The sequence below is a fragment of the Hypanus sabinus genome, chromosome 23 (genome assembly GCF_030144855.1).
Source record: "Hypanus sabinus isolate sHypSab1 chromosome 23, sHypSab1.hap1, whole genome shotgun sequence".
Lineage (NCBI taxonomy): Eukaryota > Metazoa > Chordata > Chondrichthyes > Myliobatiformes > Dasyatidae > Hypanus > Hypanus sabinus.
Genome location: NC_082728.1, coordinates 23,469,031 through 23,496,355, shown reverse-complemented (window position 1 = coordinate 23,496,355; position 27,325 = coordinate 23,469,031). Strand labels below are relative to the sequence as shown.

Below are 27,325 nucleotides of genomic sequence, written 5' to 3'. Positions count from 1 at the left end.
GTAATGTAAGTCAAGACTTGAATGGTACTGTAAGGGATAGAGCCTCTATCTGGCAAGTTGAGAGATGTAGTGGGTAGGGTTGAGTTGAAGAACACTGCATTAAAAGTTCCATGTAAGTTCATTAAAAGGACAAAAAGATGCCCTATCACATCATAGGATCTGTCAAGGTACCAGTACGTAAGTGCCATCACAAAGAAGACATGACAGCGGCTCTGCTTTCTTCAAAGTTTGCATATATTCAGCATGTCATCTAAAACTTTGACAAACTTGTAAATGCACAGTAGAGAGTATCCTGACTGGTTGCATCATGGCCTGGTGTGGAAACACCAATGCCCAGGAATGGAAGACTCAACAGAGAGTGGTGGATACAGCCCAGTCCGTCACAGGCAAAGCCCTCTCCCTAACTGTGCACATCTACAAGGAGCGCTGCCACAAGAAAGCAACGTCCAGGTACTCTTCTCACTTCTTTATTTTCCTGTAACTGCCTGCAATAAAACGAACCTCGAAGTAGCATATATGACATATTTTCTTCTATGGCAGAAGTCTCTTAAATATTGTTATGGACACTCTTCCTAAACTCGAAAATGGACAAAACCTTTCTTTGCAAACACGAGGAAATCTGCGGATGCTGGAAATTCAAGCAACACACACAAAATGCTGGTGGAACACAGCAGCTCAGGCAGCATCTATAGGGAGAAGCGATGTCGATGTTTCGGGCCGAGACCCTTCATCAGGACCTTTCTATCAATGTTTCATTGCTTTTCCAGGTAATTTATCTCTTGAGCTTTCATATTGTTTGAAGATAGCTTTAACAATGGAACTTCTGTTTACATCTATTTAGTCTTTCCTGTCTGTTGTATATTTGGTACATTTGGCTTTTAGACAACTGACGTATCTTTTGTGCACAGTAGACAGTCTGCTCGATTTATTAAAAATGAATTAATTTTATTCGGCTGTGCTGCACTACTGATGTAGATTTAATGTGCTTTCCTGCTGAATTTGCCTCCGGTGTGTCATTATCTTCTATGTGTTAGTTGTGCAAGTGTCCTACTATGAAGTTTCACATAGTCGAATAATGGATGCTGTGTAACAACTGATGATCTACAGAGGATAGCACAGGCTCTCCGAGTACCCATGACTCATCTTGATGGACATGCGTGAACGGTGATGGTTATTGTTGCTGTTGTCATTAAGGGCACGTGCTTCCTAAAACACTGCCTAAGAGAGCTGGTGAAGCTCAACTGGTGATAATTTGCCAAAAAATGCTGATCTGTCATTAACAAAATGAAGTTGCTGCATCCTTTCCCAGTAGCCCTGGGTTTTATTTACAAGTGCCAACAGATTGCTTTTGTGTTGTTCTACGTAAGGCACGTAACTCTGAGCTTGGAACAGTAGACATTCTACAGTGGAATGGTTGCCTAAGGGATTGTCTCTCTTGGCACTGAAGCTGGTTATGATTGTATATTCAAGCTTGGATACTGAGAATTCATAGTGACAGATGGAGCATTTGTGAGTAATGAAAGTATTTGTATTGCTTGCATAACTAATACTTCTTTTGCAGATAATTTGTAGATTGCAATGCAAAAACCAATGCTCTAATGCATCATTTATATAAGAGATGGCAGTAAATGTTTGGTTCGTGAATATTTCTACTGAGAATAACCGGACCACTTAACAGAATTATGTTTAAGGAGCCAAGTAATCTATGGTCAGAATCTGGATGCGGTCCCAGCATCCATTTGAAAACATTCCCAATAAGCTTCATTTTCTGATAGAGCTGGGTTGAGGTGCATGTGATCCTGGGCCTCTACTCTCTGCCAATTGACATCTCATCAGCACCTTTTCACTATAGCTCTTCACTAATACACACTGTCTTCCTCTGCTTTCTGCTCACTGTCAGCATCTAGGGCTCCAGCACTGGCTACCTGTGCTGGTGTCTTCCTCAAGCGGGGCTAATACCATATCACATGTATGGGTTATGGCACTTTATCAATACATAAGCATAAGTTACTCGTCCTTTTGAGTCCCGAAATGCCATTGCAAACTCTATTCCATGGATCATTGCATTCAGCTCACGCAATGGTAGCGTAGTGGTTAGCACGCGTTTATTATACCTCAGAGTTCAGAGTTCAATTCTCCGTGCGTCATCCACACAGAGTGCGTGGGTTTTCTGCAGGTGCTCCAGTTTCCTCTTACAAGTCTAAAGATTGACCAGATAGGCTAATTGGTCATTGTGAGTTGTTCCATGATTAGGCTACGGATAATCGGGGTTGTGGGCTTACTGGGGGCAGCATGGCTCCAAGGCAGAAGGGCCTACATCGCTAAATAAATAAGTAAAGTTGGCTGTGGGCACAAAGACTGAATGCATTGTACATGTGATCAATACGGAGCTGAGGCTGCCCTTTTCTTGGGTTCTTTTAGAAGCACAAATTATGAGTCTTTCCTTCATGAGTAAATGAATAATGTCTTATTTAATGAAGTTCATGTGATATCGAAGTTCAAAAATTGTGACCTTCCTATTCTGGTCATTGACACTAAAAGACATATTTCACTGTATGTTTTGATATTTTGATGTACATGTGACAAATAAAGCTAATATTTATTCTTTCATCTTTTAATGTGACCCTGAACAAATAACACAGTGGAATTTGAAAAATTATGATATGGCAAACAGAATTGTTTATTTTGCTCTTTCATTATGTTCTTTCTCTTCTGACATTTTTATCCTACCGTTTTCGTGCCTGATACCTAACTTATTTCATCCTTTTCCAGATGAAACTGGATATGTTCGGTAAAAACAAGATGTTTCCATTTTTGGGCATATACCTCCTTTAGCCATTTGCCTTCTGTGTTGCCACATTACAGCATCACATTAAAATATTCAAGATAAGCATTATTTGTCGTAACTATATCGCAACTTCAAACATACAGTGGAAAGCTTCATTTTGCGTTAATGACCAACAATGGGGGCAGACTGCAAGTGTTGTCAACACAGTGACCCATACATCTTTGTGGAATGTAGGAGTAAAACAGAGAACCCAGAGAAAACCAACGTGTTAAGAGGCAAAGATACAAACTCCCTACTGACAGCAGTGGGAATGGTACCCTGATCGGTTATCACTGGCACTATAAAGCATTGTGCTAACCGCTATACCACATGATAATAAAAGATTCCAGAGTGCTTCTGCCTGGTTTTGAACCAGGGATCAGGAACATAAACTTATCCTTGAGGCCTTACTGTTTCATCCTCTTTCAGAATTCATCTCTGCTTCAAATTTAGCAATCTTGAATTGATGATCAGACAGATAATCATTATGAAGATGAACACTTATCCAATTCCTGTCTCTATTATATTATGCTTCCTTTGTGAACTAGGGGTTATTTTCCCCACCAGATAGATATGTGTGCATTATGAAACTAACTGCCACTTCCAGAACCTTGTTAGTAAATCAAACTCCTGTCAATTCAGCGTTTTCTCCAATAATTTCACACTTTAGGATTAAAGTGGTATATTCCTCATTAGCTGAACAAGAGTGGTAAAGAATCCTTACTGAAGGTGTGTCCTGAATATCAGGTGCTGTGTTCTTGTCATCGGTATAATCCTATTTCTTTTTCCAGAGTAAGCTGTTTTAAAGCTGTACTTCTTGTTAAATGTTAGTTGATAAAACCCACTGTTCATTCATTGTCTTTGAGTACACAGCAAACTGATAAGAGTCTCACCCTCTGCCAGTCTTAAGGGTCCTAAAATAAAATGAATTTTAAACAGTTTGAAGCCACATCCTATTAGACCTGGATCTGAGGCCCAAAACTCATAAGTCTACATAAATTGGCAATCTGGCTCACAAAACCCACAAGAATTGTTAGCTTGGACTTCAGTAAAAGTTCATATGGATAAATTATATATTTGCAGTTTTCTACGCAAGGCTTAAATCTGCATACATGAGTTGTCCAAAGGCCAATTAGTAATTATTTTCTTAGGATGAGTGAGAATAGAGGATTCTTGAGAGTCACTTGGCTTCTGGGGTGATTATTTGATAATAGCAGACTGGAAATGAATTTCTTCTCCGCGAGAAACTTGGCAATCAGATATTACAACTAAGTAGGTCTGCACTACTTCATGAACCTGTTAGTCATTAACCAACTATTTGGCGTATTGGCAATCCGAAGAAATAAACTGTCACTGCGAACTGGAATTTTTCCCACTCCTTGGGAAAATACATTGCAGATAACGCTTTGTTTTGGAGAGCTAATGATATCTGGAAGAATACAGTTCACTTTAAGGATTGGTCCTTCAGTTTGTCTTACGGTTTATTAAAATATCATAGATCAGTGCCAGTTTTGTCAAATTTCTTCCAGTTGTAGTTATAATGAACTACATTATAAAGAGTTAGATTACAAGATTTGGGAAGGTTTCCTTAGAATCTGTATGGATTTGGGGTGAAAGCACTAAGACTATTGTGCGCCATATTGTTCTCTGAATCCAGAGAAGGATGTATTTGCCCTGGAAATGGTGCACAAAAATTCAAAGCCTTGGTTCCTGGAATGTGGAGGTGATTATATAGGAAGAAATTGAATAGCATTACCCATTGGGTAGCACCTCTGGTGAAGCAGCTTGTCATGTGCATTCTAGCTCACTCATCTTTGGTCCTCACGGGACACTCAGCTCTCACCTGTGGCTCCAAGTAGCTGTAGGCCACACCCTGGTACACCGCTTCGACAGGTGGGCTGACTCAGGTGAATGAAGCCGGCGGCCTCATACCCATTGAGATAAAGACATGCCTGTCCTAGCACGCAAAGTCAGCTCAGGCAGATGAGATCTACAGTGAGGCCCAATGGTTAGGACACTCCATGGAGTGTGAAGGGCATGATGAGGCACAGAAGATGTCATGGCCATCCACTGCAACCAAGGAAGACCCCAGTTTGTGACACTTGTTCATACCACTGGACCTGGACTTCTGAGGCCGACAGAGTGGAACTACCCTGGAGCAATGGCTTCTGCTGCAGATCTTTCCTGTCATCGTTGGATACGATGGTCAACCACCAGAGAGTATCTTCACTGGAGTGAGAAAAAGGTGATTTCATTGAAGTAGATGGATTCCGCAAGAGTAGATGCTAGATAACTGTCCTCTGGTTAAGCATACTAGAGGATGGTTCACTATGTTGATTGCTGGATGGAAGTGTTGACAATTAACTATGATCATCACTTATTTTGATATTTTTTCACACAAATGTAAGTTGTATTTACATTAATTTAAATTTAGGTTAACTTAAACTTGTCTTTGTCCTGTAATGTACAGTGCCAGTCCGGTAACATGCTCATTTTCATGGCTTTCAAACACATTACATGTATGCCTATGGTAGCAATAAACTTGAAATATTGAAACACTGAAGATTTTCCATGTGCTTGATAAAATAGAGTCTTGTCAAATTTTTGAGAAGTTGTTTCCACTTGTAGGGAAATCTCGAAATAGGAAGCATTGCTTTGGAATAAAATGGAGCTTCTTCGTGTGACCTGGATACTGCCTTTTACTCCCAGGCTTCTGATAATGGGCTGCCTTCACTCACTTAAAGCCACTTGACCCTCTGTCAATGATTCATCACGTAAAGCACCAATCAAAGTTGATGAGCGCATTATTTTCATGGCAAAATTTTCATGTAATGTCATAACTGCCATCTTTCAGCAATCCTATCCAGTTCTTTGTGTGCATTTCTGGTCACCTACCGACAGGAAAGACATCAAGAAGATTGAAAGAGTACAGAGAAATTTTACAAGGATGTTGCTGGGACTTGAGGACCCAAGTTATAGTAAAAAATTGAATAGGTTAGAACTTTATTCCCTGGAGCATAGGAGAATTTGATGGAGGTATAGAAAGTTATAAGGGGTATAGATAGGATAAATGCAGCAGGCTTTTTCTACATCGGTTGAGTGAGACTAGAACTGGAGATCATAGGTTAAGGGTGAAAGTTGAAATATCTAAGGAAAACCTAAAGGGAAAACTTCTTCACTCAAGAGGGTGGTGCGAGTGTGGAATCAGCTGCCAGTGTGGATGAAGGTTTGATTGAAACAATTTAGTTAAGTTTGAATGGGAGGGGCATGGAAGCCTATGGTCCAGATGCTGATCTATGGAACAGGGCAGAGTTACAGTTTGGCATTAATTAGATGGGTTGAGGGGCCTGCTTTTGTGCTGTAGTGCTCTATGACTCTAAGAGCAGGGGAATTCTCCTGTGCTGTTCAACGGTCTCTCTGACCAGCACCACCAAAAAGTTAGGGGATTACAAATGAAATAATCAGCCACCGAGTGTTTTGGAGTGTTTTGAGGATTTTAAAGATTTGACTTACTCAACAAAGGTGTTCTAAACTTGTTATTCCTTTTTTTCCCTGGTGAGGAATGCTGCTCTCTGCTTTGTCATATTCATTACTGGATGATTGTCATTGGAAAATATGTCAAATCCTACTTAAATTGAAACTAACCATCTGTGGTGTAGCATGTGCTGAATCATAGAGATCTGACATGATATTCCTTCTTAATTAATCGCTGGAACATTGAAAAATGAATGCCTCTTATTATTTTCAAATATGTTTAGAATGTTTACTTATTAGGCAAATCTGTTAATATTTTCAATGGTCTTTCTTCTGGCATGCTGATAGAGTTAACCAAATAGGCATTCTGAACAAGTAGGCATTGTCTAGCTGTAATACATATTCGTAATAACTGTACTTCCGGTTTAAAATGGCACTACCGAACACGTGCAACAGTTCACTGGTAGTTCAAAAGACATTTGATTAAAAACATTACTAATAACACCTTTTCTGAAGTAAATTGTGGTAAATTATCACTGCAAAAGTTGAAGAGGCAAATGAAGGTGAAGCGCATTTGACAGATGAACTGTGCTGGTACGTTGCCGAATCGACAAAGATGGAGTGAGCCATTTGGAGAGCAGAAGTCGAGGCAGAGTAGTTCTAACACCCATACAACTGGTCTGGGTACAAGGTCAATCATTCTGGGTGCTGTGCCGATTTGGAGAAGTCGAGAGCAGCTTTGAGCTGGGTGGCGAAATCTGGGCCCGGAGCGAGTCACTGCGCAGCATGGTCTAGGCCCGGTGCATTTTCCTGCGGTGGGGCCCAGGTCCTAGTGTGAGGTACGATATGCTGTTTGGACAATTTAAACACTGGCCTAGATAGACTGGAAATACATTACTCACTCTCCCACGATGTTCACTTCTCTCTCTCCACGGCGCTACGTCTATGAAGGCTGTCCTGACTGCTGTGCTCTGTGCCCACTGATATGATACTAATGGATACTGAGGCTTTGGGCCTTCTCTGGGCTGCCTTGGGGTTCGGATCTAAGGATTCATTTAGGTTCAGAATGTTGTTTGCATGATTTGTATTTTTCCCCTTTCTCTGTGCATTGGGCGTCAGTGTTTATTTTATAATTGGGTTCTTTTGGGTTTCTTATTTTGTGGCTGTTTGTAGAGAAACAAATCTCAAGGTTGTATAAATTGTACATTTTTTTTTGTAATTTTTTTATTGAAGTTCATCATCAAACATTTCCATAAGATGTATTTCAGACATTGTACATATATATCATATAATCATATATATCACAGATCTCCACAAAGTATTTATCTGAGGTATACACTTGATAAGAAATGTACTTTGAACTTTGAACATACAATATGCTGGAGGACCTCAGCAGGTCAGGCAGCATCTGTGGAAAGGAATGAACAGTTGACATTTTGGGACGAGACCCTTCATCAGGACCGGAAGTGCAGGGGGAAGAAGCCAGAATAAGAAGGTGGGGGAGGGGAAGGCGTACAAGCTGGAAGGAGATAGGTGAATCCAGGTGGATGGTGGAACGGGGGATAAAGTGAGAACCTGGGAAGTGATAGATGGAAAAGGTAAAGGCCCGGAGAAGAAGGATTTTGATAGGAGAGGAGAGTGGACCATAGGAGAAAGGGAAGGAGAAAGAGTACCACAGGGATGTGATAGGCAGGTGAGGGGGAGAGGTAAGAGGGGGGAATTGAAGAAGCAAGGGGAGGGGGAAAAATTACTTAAAGTCAGAGAAATTGATGTTCATGCCATCAAGTTGGAGGCTATCCAGATGGGATATGAAGTGTTGCTCCTCCAACCTGACAGAGACTTCACTGTGACAGCAGAGGACTGTCTAACGTAGAACTTACCTCTTTAGGAAATCTACTGTAAAATGAGCTGAGATTTGAGAAAATATCCTATGGCGCTTAATTTGTGCATAATGTGGTAAACCTTCTGGAAGCACTTTCCCAGTACCATGTTGTTCAAATCTTAACCAAAATGTCTGTACTGTCATCTCACATAGCAACTGCCAATATATTCCTTTCATTGCTTTGACGCAGTCTCAGTCTGAGATATTCTGCATAAGATACATCTTGGCAATGTTGTGTAAAGACCCCATGCAAAATTAAGACCTGTTGTGTAAACAAAGTACATTGCCAACATCAGTACAGCTTACAATCATTTGGGTCCATATGGCTGCTGTCCCCAAATAGGCTTCCTCTACCAGCAATACTATGTCCAAACATTATTGCTGTAGGAGGATCCCTATACTGATAGCCAGCTATTGATCTAGGCACTGATAAGGATGTTGGTAACAGCCAGCAATCGCACTCAATAGCAACAATTTGTTTTATGCAGTATTTTAAAATAGCAAAATAGCCTAAGGCTCTTCAGAGGAGCACCACTCAAATAAATTTTGACACTGAGCCAAAGAAGGCATTTGGGAAAATGACCAAAAACTGAGTCAATGATGGGTTTTACCAAGCCTTTTAAAGGAAGAGAGAAAGAAACCAAAGAGAATTAAGGAAAAAATTCCAAAGCTTAGGGCCTTGGAGGCTGAAAATACAGCTTTCAATGATGGAGCAATTAAATTCAGAGATCAACATACTCGGACTGGCATTTGGTAATTGGTTTATTATTGTCACATGTACTGAAATATAGAGAAGAGCTATTGCTTGCATGCCGTGCTTATGCACGTCAAGGTAGTGCAAATGGAAAAGGTCAAAAAAAGAATACTAATGTAGTGGTACAGTTACCGAGAAAGTACGTGCAGGTAGACAAATAAACTGCAAGAACCACAACAAAGCAGATGGAGAAACCAAGTATTGATTTTTATTGCTTGACAGGTTCATTCAGGAGTCTTGTAACAGCAGCATGGACACTGTCCTTGACCCTAGTGAAATGTGCTTTCAGGCTTTTCTATCTTCTGCCTGATGGGAAGGGGAAGAAGAGAGAATGACACACACACACACACACACACAAAATGCTGGAGGAACTCAGCATGTCTGGCAGCATATATGGAGAAGAATGAACAGTTGATGTTTCATGCCAAGATACTACATCAGGACTGAAAACTAAACAGACTGGAAAAGAGCCCCCTTATTTTGCAGTCCTAATGAAGGATCTCGGCCCAAAATGTTGGCTGTTTGTTCCTTTCCATTGATGCTGCTTGACCTGCTGAGTTCCACCAGCATTTTGTGTGCATTCTTCTGGATTTCCAGCATCTGCAGAACCTGTTGTATTTAAGAAAAGACAATAACTGGGGTGGAAGGGTTTCTTGATTATGTTGGCTGCTTTCCCAAGGCAGCAGGAGCTGTAGACTGAGTCAAGAGAAGGGAGGCTGGTTCTCTTATAGACTGGGCTTGTTCACAACCCTGCACTTTTTTGCAGTCTTGGGCAGAGCAGTTGCCACACTAAGCTGTAATCCATTCAGATAGTATGCTGTCTGTGGTTTATATGTAAACATTGGTGAGGAACGTAGAGGACACGCTGAATTCCCCTGGCCTTCTGAGGGTGTAGAGGGGTGGGTGTCCTTTCTTAGCCATAGTGCCCACATGGCTGGAACAAGACAAGGTGTTAGTGGTACTGACACTTGGAACCTTGAAGTTTCCAACTATCTTAACCTCAGCACCATTTATATAGATTGGAAATATACTCATCTGGATTGCTGAAGTTAATTACCAGTTCTTTTGTTTTGCTGACATTGAAGAAAGTTATATTCCTGAAATCATGCCACTAGGGTTTCAATCTTCATCCAATACTCATTGCACATTGGATATCGTGAAGGGGAAGGATGCAGAGTGGGTTACATGGTCAGCACAACATTGTGGGGCAAGGGGCCTGTGTTGTGCTGTAGATTTCTATGTTACTGAGGGCTACATGAAAGTGTAGCGGTTAGCGCACTGCTTTACAGCACCAGTAATCACCGTCAGTGCTCAATTCCTGCTGCTGCCGGTAAGAAGTTTGTATGTTCTCCCACTGACTGAATGGGCTTTCTCCGGGTGCACCAGTTTGCAAAGACGTACAGTTAGGATTAGGGAGTTGTGGGTCTACTCTCTTGGGTGTCGAAACATGGCAGCATTTGCAGAACGCCCAGCAACAAGATTTGCAGATTTGAAGCAAAATGATACATTTCACTGTGTGTTTCCATCTTCTGATGTACGTGTGACAAATAAAGTTAATCATTAATCTCTTTCATCTTTAGAGGTCTTAAGGGAGTTACGAAATTACATGGTTCACAAGGGAGTTTAGAAATCTCTTCTCTGAGCAATTTGAAAATAAGGGTGTGAATTTCAAAAATGAAGTACAGGACAACCAGGAGCTAAATCAGGTCAGCATGCAAGGTAGGTGAATGGAACCCGGCTCAAATTAGGAGTCAGATAGCAGACTTTTAGATATCATCAAGCTTAAACATAGAACATAGAACAGTATAACACAGTACAGGGCCTTTGGCACACCATGCCAACCTTTCAACCTACTTCAAGATCAACACTTCTCTCCCACTAAGCCCTCTATTTTTCCTTCCCTTGCATTAGCTACTTCCGTGCTAGAAAATGTCTCTGGCTGTCCATTCCACCTATGCCTCTTATTATCTTATACTGTACACCTCTGTCAAATCACCCCTCATCCTTCTTCACTCCAAAGGGGAAAGCCTTAGTTCACTTAGCCTATCCTCATAAAACATGCTCTCCAATCCAGGCAGCATCCTGGTAAATCTCCTCCGCACTCTATCTGAAGCTCTGACATCCCTCCTAGAATGAGGTGACCAGAACAGAACACAATGCTCCAAGTGTGGTCTAAGCAGAGTTTTATAAAGCTGCAACATAAACTTGTGGCTCTTGAACTCAGTTCCCCAACTAATGAAGGCCAACACACTATGTGCCTTCCTATAATCATCCTAACAACTTGACGGGTCTATGGACATGGAGTCCAATTTCCCTGTCTTCCTCAATGCTGCTAGAAATCCTGCCATCAACTTTGTACTCTGCCTTCAAGTTCGACTTTCTGAGGTGAGTCACTTTACATTTCGCCAGAAAGGACTCCATCTGCCTCTTCTCAGCCCAGCTCTGCATCCTCTCAATGTCCCACTGTGACCCACAACAACCTTCTGCAGTATCCAGAACACCATCAAACTTACAGATAATAAAATAATGGTTGTTGGCCAGGAGTGCATCGGACTATTTGAGTTTAGGCACAATTCAGAGCAATTGAGGGCTATGGATGTAATGGAGACCACAAATGAGATTACCATGACTAAGAAGACTTTGGACAACTTGTTGCCATGAAGGCTGCCAGTCCCACATGAACAGCCAAGAAAGGAATTCAGTGATAACTTTTCAAAACTGTAGCTGTTTTCATGCAAATATTTAATGATCTTTGGTTCAATAATTAACTGTAAAATTAGTGCAATGCTCAAAAAGCTGCCCTTCCTGTCAATTTTATACCAGCAATATAAGTTGAACATTTTTGTTAAATATTTATTATTTTAAATCCAGCAGTTAGTTATAAACTATTATCAAGAAAAATTATTTCAATTACTATTCAATCAAATGGTTAATGAAGAAATGGTAATATGCAAGACAATAAAATGACAGCTTAAGGCTGCATATGCATAATCAATGAGTTTTAAAAGTTCTGGAGTCATTTGTTTTTCTTACTACGACAAAATTATAGTTTAATGACTCTTACGAAGTATTAAATAACCAAAGTTTCTGATGTGATTTTAATTTGTGAGTGATACTTACCTAAAGGTGGAAATAACACTTCATGTCGTTGTGAATTAGTTTAGAATATTAAACAATCAAATATAATGGATGAACAGGAGAAATATTATTCTAGGATGGATGGACAGATTCACCATGAAAGAATAAATATTGAATTGATTTGTTTCATTTTGAGGAAAAAGTCATAGGTAGAATCAATTTGTTTTCACATAAAAATAGAACATGTTTATGGTTGACTATCAAAATTATATGATGCATTTAAAGGGTAACTTCAAGAAGACGCTAATAAAAGCCTTCTCCCGGACTATGTAAAGTTGTGTATAAATACCACTGGTTATATTTCCGCGGAGGTCACTAGTCTAGAAAAGGCTGTGTGCTTTGAGGCCAAACAGTTCGAACATTCCATCGAACTGTTCAGTGTTCAGTGTCGACACTGACTTACAGCTGTAAACATTTCACTGTGCGTTTGAGTTTAATTTCCCCTCGTTTGGTATTTTCACTTTACCTGGACGTGTACAGGAAAATTGCTCCACGATATCAGTTGAAAACTGATAACATTCTGCAGGGTGTGCGCAGATACTAGGACCCAGACATGCCGCTGTGCTTCCTGACTTGTAGGAACCCTAAAAATTGAAGGCAGCAGTTTCAGTGGCCAAATGATGAAGGCGATAGAGAGTGTAAAGTATCGCCAATCAATACTAAAGATCAATAATCCAACAATAAATACAGACATCAGTTCGTACGAAATAAGTGCACTCGTGAAGAAGCCATTATTTCAAACGATGCGAAACTTCTTTCTGTGAAGACACGCTTTACCCTAGACGCATGATTTACTCGAATCTCAGCTTGTTCTGAAAATTTAGCGGTGGCTGACGTCAACCCGATGACGCCATCGAGCAGTGAAAGGGGTTGACGTCATTCCAGGGGGTCCCAGGACGACGTCACGCTTTTCCCAGGGCCATGACCTCGCCAGAAAGTTCAGGGCAATAAACATGCTTGGGAGTTCTCGTCCTGGGCGGGGAATCGGGGGAGGACCGCAAGTAGCGCTCGGGGCTCTGTCCTAAAAAAAAGATGAATGCGGGAACGATTGTTATCGAGGAACATAATGGATATTAAATCAGGAAAAAAGTAAACAGATGATCTTCAGAAAGCAAACGATAATCAGAATCAGCATCGTTGTGTGTCGCTTTCCTTTATTCCGTAGTGTCTTTATAAAAGGCGCTGGTGTTGGGGGAGGGTGATTCAGTAGAGAGGGCTGCTCTTAAACAACACTTCGGAATATTGTCAACCCAACAATGGCCGAGTTTAGGAAGTTTGGAGTATTGCAGGTTCTCTACGGATCATAGAATCCGGAATTGTAGTTGGGGGAAACACATTTCCGCCCCGCCACCACCCCCTCCCATAAAAAAAACAAGTAAATGTGGCGGGGGCGCCGGTGTTTGTAACAAAGGGAGCGGGCTGACTGGCCAAAGCGAGATACTGGGACTGGGGAAAAGCGGAGAGGATCTGGAAAAGAGATTAGATTTCGCTTCTCTCTCATCAATTTTATGGTTAATGTCAAGCGGCTCCATTGTGGGAGAAGAGGCACGTCAGCTAGCTATAAATTCGTGAGCAGAGTGGCAGCGCAGAGCGCATCTGTTTGACCGAGTACATTGCCTCTCATACTGTATGGAGACAGGTAGAATCCTGTTTGAGCACCATCTATCAGCAAACCAGAGTCAATCCGGGACAAATATAAACCTACCAGACATTTACTACCGAGTTTTCTCTAGGAAACATTTGCGATCTGCCGCCTGCGCCGTCTCGGTATGTTCTTTTGCTTTTAATTTTGTTTTTTATCTCGCTGTATTTTTTTCCCGTCGCAAATTGATTGATAAGCACGACAATGTCTGAGAGGGAGAGAGGAAGGAAAGCAGAAATAAAACGGCCTACTGTAGCTAAAATATGTGCACACGGTGTAAAGAAGATGCCCTAAAATCACTGACCGCACCGTCTCCTAGTTACAAGGAATATAAGCTTAACACTGGAGTACTCGCTTTTTATCGTGCAGAGGAATGTAAGGTTGCATTTTCATTTTTAAATTAAAAATAACTTTTAAACAAGTCAAAGCACCCAATTTATAAAGAAAAATATCCACGCATTTAAAACAGTGATGACAGGGGCAAGATGTTGTTTTGGGTGTACTAGAAATCTGGGGAGAAAGAGAAGTGCAATTATGAGCAGAATTTGTAAGTAATTTGTATTTTTTCACACACCGCCGGCTTATTTATATCTCCGTTATCAATGTTTGGGAGTATAGTGCAGCGAGAATGGTCGACCCCTTTATTTCAGTTTTGCAATGTGTTAAAAGTGCCGTTAATACTCATTTTAAACTTCAGATTCTGAGACCAATGTTTGTTTCCAACTTCAGCATACGTATCAAATGGTAGAGAATAAAATATGTAGTAATTCGGAGAATTTTCATTTATCGGTGGATGTTGTATTAATTTGAAAAGGGATGATTTCGCCTGTAGATTTTAAAAAAATGATTGTCTTTCGTGTTTCTATTGCTGCCGAGAAACTGTCGGTGTATCTGAACCCAAGGCAAACGCACCCTTAACAAACGGCTGCAAAATCAAACGCGTGGCACTATAAAATAATCTGAGGTGGCGAAAATGCCATTCACCAGATTCTCCCATATTTATGACAAATATATTTAACAGTGCCTTTTGTCGCTCTGAGTTTTGAGAATAGTTTTATCTTACCCGTGCTGATCTCCTGCCCATTGATTGTTACATCTTATTATTTTAAAAGTGTACAGAAACTGACAGAAACCACGGGATTACAAATATGTTGCCAATTAGATCTTGTTTTGCAGGCTTAAAGCAAATAGATTAAACACTTTTGAGTTACCGTGCCATTTAAAACCTCAAACGTCTTTGTTTTTTAATCAAATTATTGCAGAAATTCGAGTATTTTCTTTGGCAATGGACAGATAGTAGGTCGGCTGGCGTGGAGGAAGTGAAATCATGCAGAACGCTGTAATCCTTCCACTATCCGCTGCGTCCTCTTTTAAAAAAAGATTCACATTGGCGAATAAAATGTAGTCTTGATTACAGGGACATCACGGGGAAAGAGGGGTCGGGTTGTAAAAGCAGAACATCTTTACCCTTTCCATCTATTTATTTTATTGCGTATTGTGCCTTAAACAACAAAAGCGGAATGAAAGGAGTTCGAAAGGGGAACCCCGCGGTTGGAGAACTGTTTGTAATGAGGGAGTGTAATCAGCGACTATCTTATTGTTTTCTACTGACTGATGCAAGGTTGTTAATTATCTCCTTAAAATTCAAAGGGGGGAAAACACTTAAAACAAAACAGATAGTTTGCAAGGCAATAGAAGTTGATTTTTTTTAGCGCCTGTGCTGGAGATAATAAAAGGCGCCATCGTTATCTGTATACAATAGGATTCGGACTGCCCATCGTTGTAAGAAAGTAACCTATGGAATCGGTTCCGCATTAAATAAACGTACATAAATAAATGTGATAAATTTTACCTTGGATATTACCGGAGGTTGGAAAGTAATGCTATAAAATCGTCGTCATTGTCAAGGTTTTAATACTGGTGTTTAAATATATGTATGAAATGGAGAGACGAATCTGTCTGTATGTATGTGTATGCTTTAAGACTTTATTCCAGGGATTCAGTCATGCAGCCGATGTGACATCGGGGAATTCTCCAGCGAGTAGCCGCCTCGGAGCACACCCAGAGCGGGGAGAGAGTGCGCAGCGGCCAGGCTTCATTGAAATCGACGTGGAAGTCCACAAACAAACGCTATGTGAGATCAACCATCACGAGGACATACTTATATTGTAAATCAGCGTGTTATTCTATTGTAAACAGGGGGTTTCATTCGTGCCATTTTACATTCGCTGCTTTGCAATTCATTTCATGTCCGCGTTTTGTCTCTTTAAACAGATGGTACAAAAGATAAATCCGGCCCATCAGCACAATTCCCAGAAACTGTGAAATATAGGGAGCTCTTACCAAAACACAGCACACGAGACGAGCCCGGAGGTTGCAAAGACTGTTGTTTAACGTTTGTGTGTGCAAGAATTTTATAAGACAGACGCGCATTGATCGACTCAGAAATAGAATAAATTGTGTTACATTGTTGACATTATTTTATAGGAGAAAGAATTATTTTGTTTTATTTGAACAAATATTAGTTATGGAAAAGCAAGGGTTTTCTTATCCAACTTCCACCTCCCAGCACACGTTACACTTTCCCCCTACACCTCAGTATCAAATTATCTTGGATTTAAAAACCCTCTACCCTTTCGGTTCACCGAATCAAGTGGGTATTGACATCAGTTTTGTCCGTCCTAATCATTCCAAATGTCTCTCTTCCTACGAGGATTGTTCTGTCATATCTCTCCCCTTTTCTGAACCTTTACCTTTCTCCCTCTCAATCTATTTTGTAAAATAAACACATTTTACTTTGATTAACTGCAGATTTCAAGCCACAACCTTCCCCGCCTTCCGACTGATAAGATCTGAAACCGAAAGTCGATTTCGCGCTGCTCGGCGCCCGCCAAAAAAAGTGTAGCCGTCCGGTCCGCAGATTTACACTGCCACCGAATTTGTGTCTGATGGCTGACATCTTCCCAAAATAGACCAACTAATTTTACAATTGCCTAGAAAGTATTGGGTCCAGGGAATTGAGAGGAGGGGCGAGGTTGTCGATTTAAAAGATTTTTTTTTGAAAGCAGATTGTTTTAAGATCAGCAGACTCCCACGGTGCGAGCGCATGTTGTCAAACTTATATATGCGGATTTTACATTCGAGCTCCTTCCGCCAATATCGGTTCTTGCAATCCGAGCTCTTCTGCTGAATGTTTCAATGCGCCTCATTCTGAGGCCACAGCTACCTCCACCCGGCCCGTCCTCGGCTGCAATTCGAACCGAAAGAGGAATTTAGATCTCGGAGAGCGGGGTGGGTGGGTAGAAAGCAGTCTCGGTTCGTCGTTCCTTCTGAGAACTGCTTCAGAGCCTCCGGCGTGGAAGTTCACACAACGCGGAACAGTCCAATCCAATATTAAAATGGCCATCTGCACGCAGTGTATATCATTTATTTAGATCGGTAATTAAATTCACTACAATACATAAATTCATCAACAGATAGCGATTGCTAATAACCACCGTGCATATTCAGCATCGATTGTGTTTTCGTCATATTGCTATGCAATAAATTGATAATTAACAACTCCGGCAAGTCATAAAATCCTTTTAGTTTAAGCACAACAAGTTTTTTTTGTGTTAGGAACGCTCGAGTTTATTTCCCCTGCACCTTTAAACTAGCGACCACTGAAACAGGAACCTCCACAGTTAAAGCGTGCATATCAAACGGAAAGCAAGGCTAGGCGACAAAAAGCGTGGGCTAAAAGTCTTGTTAATTTTAAAGAAAATCTGATATATTGTCAGAAATAAGCTGCTCACTTGTCGCGCAAATGCAAAACAAATTAAACAATTGTTTAAATAATTACTCATGGACAGAAAAAGAAAAACTCAAAACATTTTATCTCCAGTTGAAGGTTTAATCGCACCTCGCACACATACATTTGGGGCACGTGAGTCCTCTCCCGTAAATGAACGATCGTGACGGATCTAATCAGAAATTGCCAAATCCATTTAAAAAATCTACCGAAGCAACAATATCCACAAGAGGAAATGCTAATAACTTACTCGAATAAAATAAGCTAGCCCGCCTTTGCCCTGCAATAACATTAGAATTTATAATAAAATGCTAAAAAAAACTTATTGAGCAAACAGGAATTAAATCTGTAGTTATTGGGATCTTTCTCCTGCAAATGTACAATCGATAGAAATTGTTGACTTAAATTATATTGCTCTGTGAAGTTAAATGTTAGTGAAATTCTGATGTTAAGGAGACCAATTTCTTTGATTACTGACGACATATATTTGTAATAAAATACACTCGCGCGCCATAAAGTAGACGCTCTCAATTGCTAAATTTAGCGACAAAGCTGAGAGTGTCCATATTTCTATGGGAATGTCTGACTGAGGAATCCAGATTAGAACCTAAGCCATTTGTTTAATATTTTTATAGGCCCAGAATTTGTTGGAGAGGCCATCTCATCTCCTCAAGTTGATTTGAGAGCTCGCGGCCGAGCAGTTTATATTGTTCCTGTACTCCCATTACACAGTGCTTACTTAAGCATCAGGGCGATTACGCCGTCTACGTGGTGGCTCCCCAAGCAGGTTCAGAGTCGGAGCTCAGCATTCACACACTCTTGCTATCAAGAATCAAGCGGCAGAAATTCACTTGTCAGGGGAAGATAACGGTAGAGAAATCGCTTTCACACCAGCCGAGCTTGGGATTTCTTTCCACGGTGTATCCACGTGCTCCCTATTCCTAAATTTGGAACCCTGTTAAAGAGAACAAAACTACAGGGTGAACTCCTGGAACAGGTACATTAACTTGACCAAACAACGTTCAAAACGCAATTGAATCAGTTGTGCATTTTTATCTCATTGCACTACTTTCTTTTCCTCGAGCAGACTTGCTTGAAACAAAACGATCAGATTTGGCCGGGTTCCTGAAGCCGCCACCGTTTTTAGTAATCGTAGTGTCTTTAGATTTATTTATAAATTAAATACGGTAAAGCTCAATACGCAATCGGTTCAAAAACGCTAGAAGGGAAGGCCTAGCAGCCGTGAATGGGCTTTATTTTCAATCATTTAGGCTAGATTCCTTAATGATAGTAACTTTACAATACAACACGAGACCGCCGCTCAGCATAAAGAGTCCATTGTACAAATAGTATATAAATTTTTTTGGGATAAAAGTTATGGAAGCCTAAAGAGGAAATGTCTAACCTTATGAGGTATTTCAGCTTTTTATGTGTTTTCTTTGATTTTCCGTTACAGTCACTTAAAAATTGTAATACCAAGTAGGAACGGACATCTGGTTCACCTTTGGAACGCTTTATCTTAATTGATGTTTTAAAGTGTTCTTTATGACGATCGGTAGGTTCCAAAAGCTAAAACCAGATCTTCGCCCTTCCTCTTTTTTTTAAAAAAAGAATGCAACACTTTGGGTACGTAATCTGTATAAAATGTCTGAAATTCCAATTAAACAGGCGATTTAAAAACGCACCAGGCATCACTGCATGTAGACTGTTTTTTAGATTTTTCGAGCCCCGTTTAATTTTACGTTTTTCATCAATAAAATGCCTCGTAATGAAGTAACCGTGCCAATAGCTTCTACCATTTACGAGAATGACCTCAACAGCTTATAATGTAACACAGATGCTGTATCCTATTAGAGAGATTTCTCACATTCACTCAGAGCTTTGTGGATTAAAGTAACAGTCTCCTTCTTACAATCTATATTGAAATCATGCAGCAAGATAACTGACTGGTGCCTTTCTATTTAAATGTTCTCTTTTCCCTACAGAGCGCGATTTTCTCTCAGAATGGGCTCCCATTCCATTTCAGATGTTTTCTAACGGTCATGCTTTCGAATCAGACCCAAAGCCCACAGATCACCGGTTGGTCGGCTCTGAATGCATGATAGCCGTCTAAACCTGACAGTTCTTGCGGCAAGGGAAAGCCAGATGTTGGCACTGTAGGTTTTAACACTCTTAATGGGTATTTGTGTCTGCGCTTCGTGTCTATTTTAATCTATACCAATTCACAACTGGCTTGCAAATCCTTGAAAAATTAATGAAATATACAGGTACGAAATTTTCAAGCAGTAATTGAAGTGTTTTTTTTACCTATAGTCCCCTCCTGCGCTTTTTTTTTGCAAAACAGTTTTTAAGAAGCGTCCTGTTTCTCTTCCCTTTTTTGTGTGTGTTTTGCGTTGCCTCGCAAGCATGCAAAGAGTAGCCTCCGGCCTCTGGTGACAAGTCCTCGTTCCGGTAGTTGGATCTGGGTGTAAGATCGAAGGAAACCGTCAATCAGTGATGCTTCATTGATCACGCACAATCCTCTTTGCAGGACTTGCCTTCTTCAACAGCCATCAGTCATTTTGCATTAATTATCCAATCCACTGGTCCTCCAGGCTTCAACAGGGCTCCTCTGTGCGCACTCACTGTTGGTGCAAGCGAGCGAGTGAGAGAGCGGGAGAAAGGGAGTGAAAAAACGCGAGCATAGCAAAAGGCGAATGAAAGAACGAGGTGGATAGATCTGTACGCGAATGAGTACGATCGGGGAGCTGGGGTAGCGAAGAAGTGATAAAGAAAATAGAATTAGCAAATAAATGTGTTTAAACCCACCTCAGTTTGTCATTTACCTCTTTTGAAACTCTGCACCGAAGAAGTCCACGCAAATACAAGCACACACACCATCGTCAGTTACTGCAAGCACATTGCCTTCCAAACTTCCTCTTCGCGCCAGGCGACTTGTATTGAATTTCTTCACCCTTTCGTGCACAATTGCTCGTTCCAACTTCTTCAGATCTCACGGTCCTCCCCCCCCCCCCTCTCTGATGTTGTATTTGAAGTACGTTAAAGCATTTGTATCTTCCTCGTGCTCGCCGCTATGCACCTTCCAGTACTTTAAAGAAGTCTATCCATTTGTTGCTTCTCAATGTATTCCGTTTGGTCGGAGTAATCTTTGTGCCGCCTTCCTGCTGTTGGAAAGTCTGCTGCCTCGCTTTTACTGTTTCCTTTCAGACACCTCTTTTTGTCTTCCATAGTTCTTTCGCATTCTGTCCTTTTCTTCTTCCTCGTTGCTTATCCCACTTCCTCACTGTTCTGAAACTCTTTTTTTTCCCTGGGTTTACGCATTTTTCCACGCACTTGCCTCTCACCCCCCCCCCCCCCATCAATGAGCATTTCTCTGCAAAGATCACCTTCCTCCTGCACTACATCTCCACTCTTTTCACTCTTCCCCTTTTCTGCTCAAGGGCCATTTGGGTCTCTTCGGAGGCCGCCGCGAAACCGTCACTTCCCTTTATATCTCTCTCCAGCAGCTCTCAGCCAGGGGCGCCCCGAAACCGTCGCCGCACCCTAATTGCTTTTCATGCAGCCCGGTGCGGACTGGCCGCGAGCCAATCAGAGGCTTGTTTACACTGGTTGATTGACAGGAAGCTGGCAAAGCGCCAACCAATAGAAGTCTTGTTTACACAGGATGATTGACAAGAGCCCAGGATTGCTAGCAGTGCGTGCCTCATTGTACAGACAAGTTGTTGAAGTAAGAAATCTTTTAGTGCTCGTGCTCACTGCAACCTTTTCAGAAGTGTAGCATGTCACATAGCGTCCAGATAATTAAAAATTATTTTCTTTTTGTTTTTTTCACTATAAGGCAGTGTATACTCGGAATTCCAGTAAGTACACGTTTTTGCTACATATATACAATAAAAGTCAAAATACAAACATAAGAATTGAAATATTTGTTATTTTAGCTGTAACCTAATGTTTATCGGTCTGTGTTTGTTATTAAAGCAATGTAATCAACAAACCGTTCTGGAATTTTGTTTGTTAAAATCCCATTTTTGTCCGTGCATAAAACGGAAACAGAAGCTCCAAGCGGGCGGCTGTAGTTGGGCATCCGCTCTAGGCGTTCTCTCGCCCGGCTTGACTCGAGAGGACAGCTCGTACTGAGCAGATCCCATTCACCTACCCGAAACACCCTCTCAGATGCGTCCCAATTTTTGAATGAGAGAATAAAAAACAACCGAATTAAAGTAGAAAGCTTCTGAGAGCGTCGCGATGTTTTCGATATTATGAAGAAGACAGTGAGCAGAGGGAGCGGTCTGAGCTCTAGCAGCTTTCTTATCGACTGTAACGATACGGGATGCCTCATCCCTTTTCGGCAATATGAGAGACGGTCTCATTTTTAAAAAAAGACTAAATTTACAAGACCAGTAAAATAAAACCGAGTATAACTTACGCCGCCGTTTTGTTGGCGAGCAGATAACATGAGGGTTTAAATTTAAAAGCACAGCAACGCTTGTTGGAGATTAAAGAAGCACACCAAAGCAAATAGTGATCATATTAAAATGTAAATTGACAACCCAATTCCCTATATGCCAAAAAAATGAGCATTTTACATTGTCCGATTTTGGCTATCGTTAAAATATAGATTGTGGTCGGTTGATTTTTTTTTGTTCTATCTTTGTCGCTCGTACTTCGCATTGCAATTTATTGAGTAACATGCATTATTTTTACGCAGAACGCAAAATGTTTCTATTTCACACATGGCAATTTCGCACATAAAATCCGACGTTTGAGATAACTGTTGGTTGATGAGGGGGAATCTTACAATTCATTTCCTTAATGTTAAATTGTGTGGCATTTGAAATCATTTCAGTGTTCTGCAATTTTAGCGTGTTGTTGCTTTGGAAACATCACCTCGATATTAATGTCATGTGAAAATGCAGAAAAAAAGGAAGGGAGGGGAAGGAAGGCTTCTGCAAAATATAAAAGAGAAGCGAAAAGATACATTTTGGGGCATCCAAATGAACGATAGTGTCTTAAATTAAATAGCTTTCTTCACGCTGTCTGCGCCATTGCCTAAAACGTGTATGCATAAAATCTGCATAAATAACTGGACAAAATGTTAAAAGAAAAATGCGGTACAAATTTTGTCCCGTAAACCAATTCGTCTTAGAAACAGGGGCCGCCTTTAATAAACATTTCATTGTTTAATCCTCTGAGTGTCATGGGTAATTTATGTCCCTGAGAGCCGTGTGCTGAATGCAGGCTCTGTAAGTGCAGATATTTGGTTTAATTTTCTTTTATTCGCGAGACTACCAAATGTTGAGGTAAATCGATGTGATTGATGAAAGAGAATGAATTAAAATATAATTACGTATATCTTTTGCACGTTTTATAAATATTCCCGGGCAATTCCTCTTCTGCTGTTAAAATAATTCGGTTGGAGAAAGGCTGCCTTGAATTTTCTGTTCTCTTGGTTTGGCTTTTATTACAAGGGAGTTTAAAACGGAGTGGTTTTGAATTATCGGGAAGGGTATGAGTTTTCATTTGATGTTATTGTAGTTGGTGCAGTATGGCGGCTGCAAGAAAGGAAGGACGGAGCTTACAAAGTTTATCTTCCCCGGATCTGAAGCCCAGAATAGATGTGCGATTGATGGCCGATTCTGTCTCTGTTGCAGAGTATGGGAGACTCGGCTGGCTGTAAACCAGATCGCCCAGATGAATTTGGATCCGCTTGAATCCGTCCCGGAGACTCGTTCGGCTTTGTGGATCTGTACGTTGAGGACGATCTCAGTCCGCTATGGACGGCAGGGAATTCGCTCCTCCTCCGCACCTCCTCTCTCATGCACTCGGCGTGGAGGCGGCCAGGGAGCGCGGCGCCCTGGCGCACCGAGCCGTCGGAAGAATCGCCTCAACCGGCCACAGCACGGCACCGCACCCGGCTCATTTCCAACCTGCAAAATATTTCCCGTCTCCCCTCCCCATGGCCACCCATTCAGGTTAGTGGATCTCAACGGGGACTCACGTGTGTAAATATCTTTGTCTGCAAGTCAAGACCGCCAGATCGGATTTTTTTTGTTTTGAAAATAGCTGATTTTTTAAAAAAGCATAGATTCGTGCAGGCTTTTGTTGAAGAGCTCTTACCCAGCAGCGATGTTCAGCAATCACTTTATTTTATTAATAGCTAAATTAAGCTAAGTTTGAACAGTAGGAGTTTATACTAAAAATGATAAGCGTATTACATTCTGTAGAAAAGTCTACCTAGGATGGAGAACGCATATTCAAATGCTATTATCTAATAGAGACTATAGTCACCTTGGAAAAAAAGAGGCTGTCGGCGGAGATCTGTATATTGATAAACTGTAATGCAATAATAGAAAGATTCAAATCCTTATGTTCTGCGTATTCTGCAGAAATGTAATAGTGCAAAAGGATATTGAATGGAGCTTTTCAAAGAGAGAGATCGCTGTCAGGCTCAGCATTCAGCTTAAGTGGCAAAATGTCTGTCTGCGGGTGTGTAGTGGTGTGGTGTAATGCTCGAAAATCCGGTTTCTAAAATGGTTTGCGAAGTGTGAGGGTGAAAATGGGTTCACTCGGCATTCAGAAACTTGGTCAAGTGTTTCTGGTATTCTGTTAAATACTGCACGGGCGATGGAGCAAAAACAGTCTGCTCTGACTGTCGAGTTCGTAACTCCTCGTCGTGTGCCCGGTATGAAGTACTAATTACACACTTTTTAAATAAATGATATCGATGGTTTTATTTAGTGCACCGCCGTGGAATCGCACACGTTTCCAAGCACAGGATTACACCGCTCTTTCCCAAGTCACTTTCTCTTAGGTAAAATCCACATTCAAACCATCGTCTTCGTTCACAAACGTTTGCTTCACGGCATTCCTCTGTAGTAACAGCAGTAACATAATAGAGGTTGTCAGTTCTTGGTTTTGTCAGAGCAGATGTTTTGAGTGTCGGTGTTTCTTATTTTTTTCCCAGCGATGGTTTCTAAGTATATAGTTTGGATCAAGTTTCATCTTTTAAAAAAGTGGAGAGAGAAAAAAAAACACACATGCACACCAGCTCCTTTCTCGGGGTGCTAGCGATGGCGGTTTTCTAAGCAATTCTGGTGGGGAAAAAAATTCACTTCAGTCACCGCCGAGACCAGTGACTGAAACTTTCCCCCTCCCCCAGAAACAACAGGCTGCTCAATCATCGCTTACTTTTGCGTGTACTGTCAAGTTGAGGAATAAATACATTTGGTAAGGTTTAGCAGTGTAAAAGATGAGACGGGATGCTCCGTGTATTACACGGGGAAATTGTTAAATTTCTATCATTAAGGTAACCCACACCACCTTAGTCATCGCTTCACTGCCAGGCTAAGGGTAAGTTGCAGAGCTCCTGTGAAAGCTTGTGCAAATTTAAAGGGGGGATAGATCCCACATTAAAACAAGCCATTTTTGATCTCGTACTGCTTCTTGCTTCCAGGCCAATGCCGAATAGATACTGCAGTGGTCACATGAAATGGCAAGATTTCTGTCCACCAGCATTTGGATTGATAAATTACTGTTGGTTAGAAAATGCCGCCTGATGCGAGTTATAAAACGTGGCGGTAAAATTGTGTTTGGAAATGGCCGGACCCGCAGATTAGAATTCCAAATGCGAATCAAGACCTCCATTGGGGATTTGACCAGCAAGATGACAAGGCTGTGAGGAATATTGAAATCATGACCGTCTTTGAGAATAACGACACGGACTCTGAATAGTCGGAGTCCAGTAATACGGGTGTTCTAACGTTTCGCTTGATGCACTTGGCACCGAGTCAAAACGTTTCATTAATCTGACTGCAATATAAGCCAATCTAAACAGGCGCAATCTCCATCTTTACTAAAGTGACCCAACGCTCCCCATTGATCGAGCCCGAATATCCCATCGTTATTTCAGTCATTGCACATCATGTACAGTTTTTTTAAAAAATATAGTTTTAAAATATCTTTTTATTTGGGCCTTTAACTAGCAATTGATCTTTGTATTGATAGATAGTAATCAAATTACATAAAACTAAGCCGTTCAGTGTAAATACCTTAACAAAATGCAACATCAAATTTGACCAATTCATTTGAATTGTATCAGCACACGAATATACTTATATACAAAATCCCTGTTTTCTGTTGTTTGTATGCAAGTTCCAACATGGCTGAGCACCACCGACCTGCTTTCAGTGGGTTTAGTTTTACAAAAACACAGTGAAACACAACGCCAAGTAATATTTATTCTGAGAAAACTTTGCTGGGTGTACTCTGTTAAACTGGATTCGATTCTTGCTGTGGGGACGTTTTCCATTTGATAGTTTATTAGCCATTATTAATTATAATGTATCCAGGAATGCGACCACTGGCCCTATCCCAGCCAGCCAGGAAGCAGAAAGATGTGCCAGGGTTGCACAGTCGGCCGACAAATTATTTGCATTATTTGCAGCTACCTGTTTTGGGTCAATTCCGCTTTAGAATGCGTCCCTAATGCAGAATGAATGAAAAAATATATAATAAATGCCTGAAAGATTTTCAGCACCTTAAAAAATTATCTTGGGACGCTTGCCATTTTTTTTTTTGCCCGGCTTTTGCAGATACTTACCAGCAGGGATAGTAATGCCATATTCTGGGGCTGGCGGTGCAACATGAAAAAATGCTGATACGAGTCCACATGTAGTTCTCTCCAAAATGAAATTTGTGACAAGGCCCGCCGACACACGGCTCTACCCCGTCCAAGTCTACCATTCTGCAAATTTATCCCAGTATTTCAATACTTAAATGGTACTTATGAAGAATAAAATCTAAACCTTCAAATCTAGCATTCTGCTGAAGTCACGGGGCTTCAGTCACTCTCAGTCTCTGACAAACACATACAAAAGGAATTTAATTCACGTTAGTGTAATCCGGATACAATTTCTCTCTTTGCTTCTGTCGTTTTCTGTACTTTGGTCTGTGTTAATCTTTCCCGTCGCCCTCGTCCATATGAAGAGTTTAATTTTTTTTCACGGGAGTGTTCCTTTGGTTTCTTGGGGTTTTAGTTTGCCTGTCATTTACAACCTCCCCTCCCACCCCCCCCCCCTCACCATATCACCATATTCTACTTTTGTTTCTTACTGGCCTACAATACTGCCCGCTTGTAAAGATTTCTTATTTTATTTGTGAAATTGCCTGTCAATAGAAACGTAGATCAATATTTAGATAGTTTTATTAGTCAAATAGATTTATTGGTCAGACAAGTCGATAGACGAGTTGATTTATTACTTTTTATCAGATGAAAGAGATAATGGAGAGATGCAGATGTTAGAGTGTATGTTGTACTATCAGAGAGGTATGTACATATGGCGAATGTTTCATTTAAACCGAGCAGAAACAATGGCTGTACACGGACAGACAAAATCTCTTAAAGGAGATAAGGTATCCGCGCAACGTTATTTGCTTAGAAACACAATGAAGCCAATTAATACTCTACTTTAAAGTCGGCACCCATGGATGGGTCTAAATTTTGAGTACATTTAAAATGTGGCAAATATTGTTAATGCCGATTGGAAAAGACAGTGCAGGCGCATGAGCCAGTGTTGGTCGAGGCTGCTGGATGGGTCCAGGAGTTTAGATTCTCTTGTCTTCATTCCTTTGCTATACCCAGTAGCCTTGCTCAGTAGCTGGGTGATTGGACACGACCGCTTCTCTGTCGTAGGTGTGTCCTCCCGCCCCCTTTGCTGCTGATTTATAGAGGGTTTTTTTTTCGCTAAGCGCCCAACGACCCTCACATCTTCAAATTAAATTGGTTTTGGGATTTCTTTGGATTTTATTTGGTACTTTGA

At 41.0% G+C, this 27,325-nt stretch overlaps 1 protein-coding gene and 1 long non-coding RNA gene across 3 annotated transcripts in view; one reads left to right on the top strand and one right to left on the bottom strand.

Annotated features, from left to right (window-relative positions):
• Positions 1–7,633: 7,633 nt before the first annotated feature.
• bahcc1b (BAH domain and coiled-coil containing 1b) overlaps positions 7,634–27,325 on the top strand; it is a 286,926-nt gene continuing 267,234 nt past the window's right edge. Inside the window, exons 1-2 of one of the 2 annotated variants that reach the window (XM_059948538.1) lie at positions 7,634–13,842; positions 23,159–23,479. In XM_059948538.1, coding sequence (XP_059804521.1) covers positions 23,281–23,479 — 199 coding nt within the window. In that variant the 5' untranslated portion in view covers positions 7,634–13,842; positions 23,159–23,280. Of the gene's footprint in view, positions 13,843–21,201; positions 21,368–23,158; positions 23,480–27,325 lie in introns of those variants that run through there. The other variant, XM_059948537.1, reaches the window with a different exon arrangement.
• Positions 17,129–20,866, bottom strand: LOC132380048 (uncharacterized). The gene is made up of 3 exons (XR_009507621.1): positions 20,316–20,866; positions 19,815–20,131; positions 17,129–18,462 (listed from the first exon to the last, which is right to left on the bottom strand). It is a non-coding gene; the product is annotated as an uncharacterized LOC132380048 (long non-coding RNA).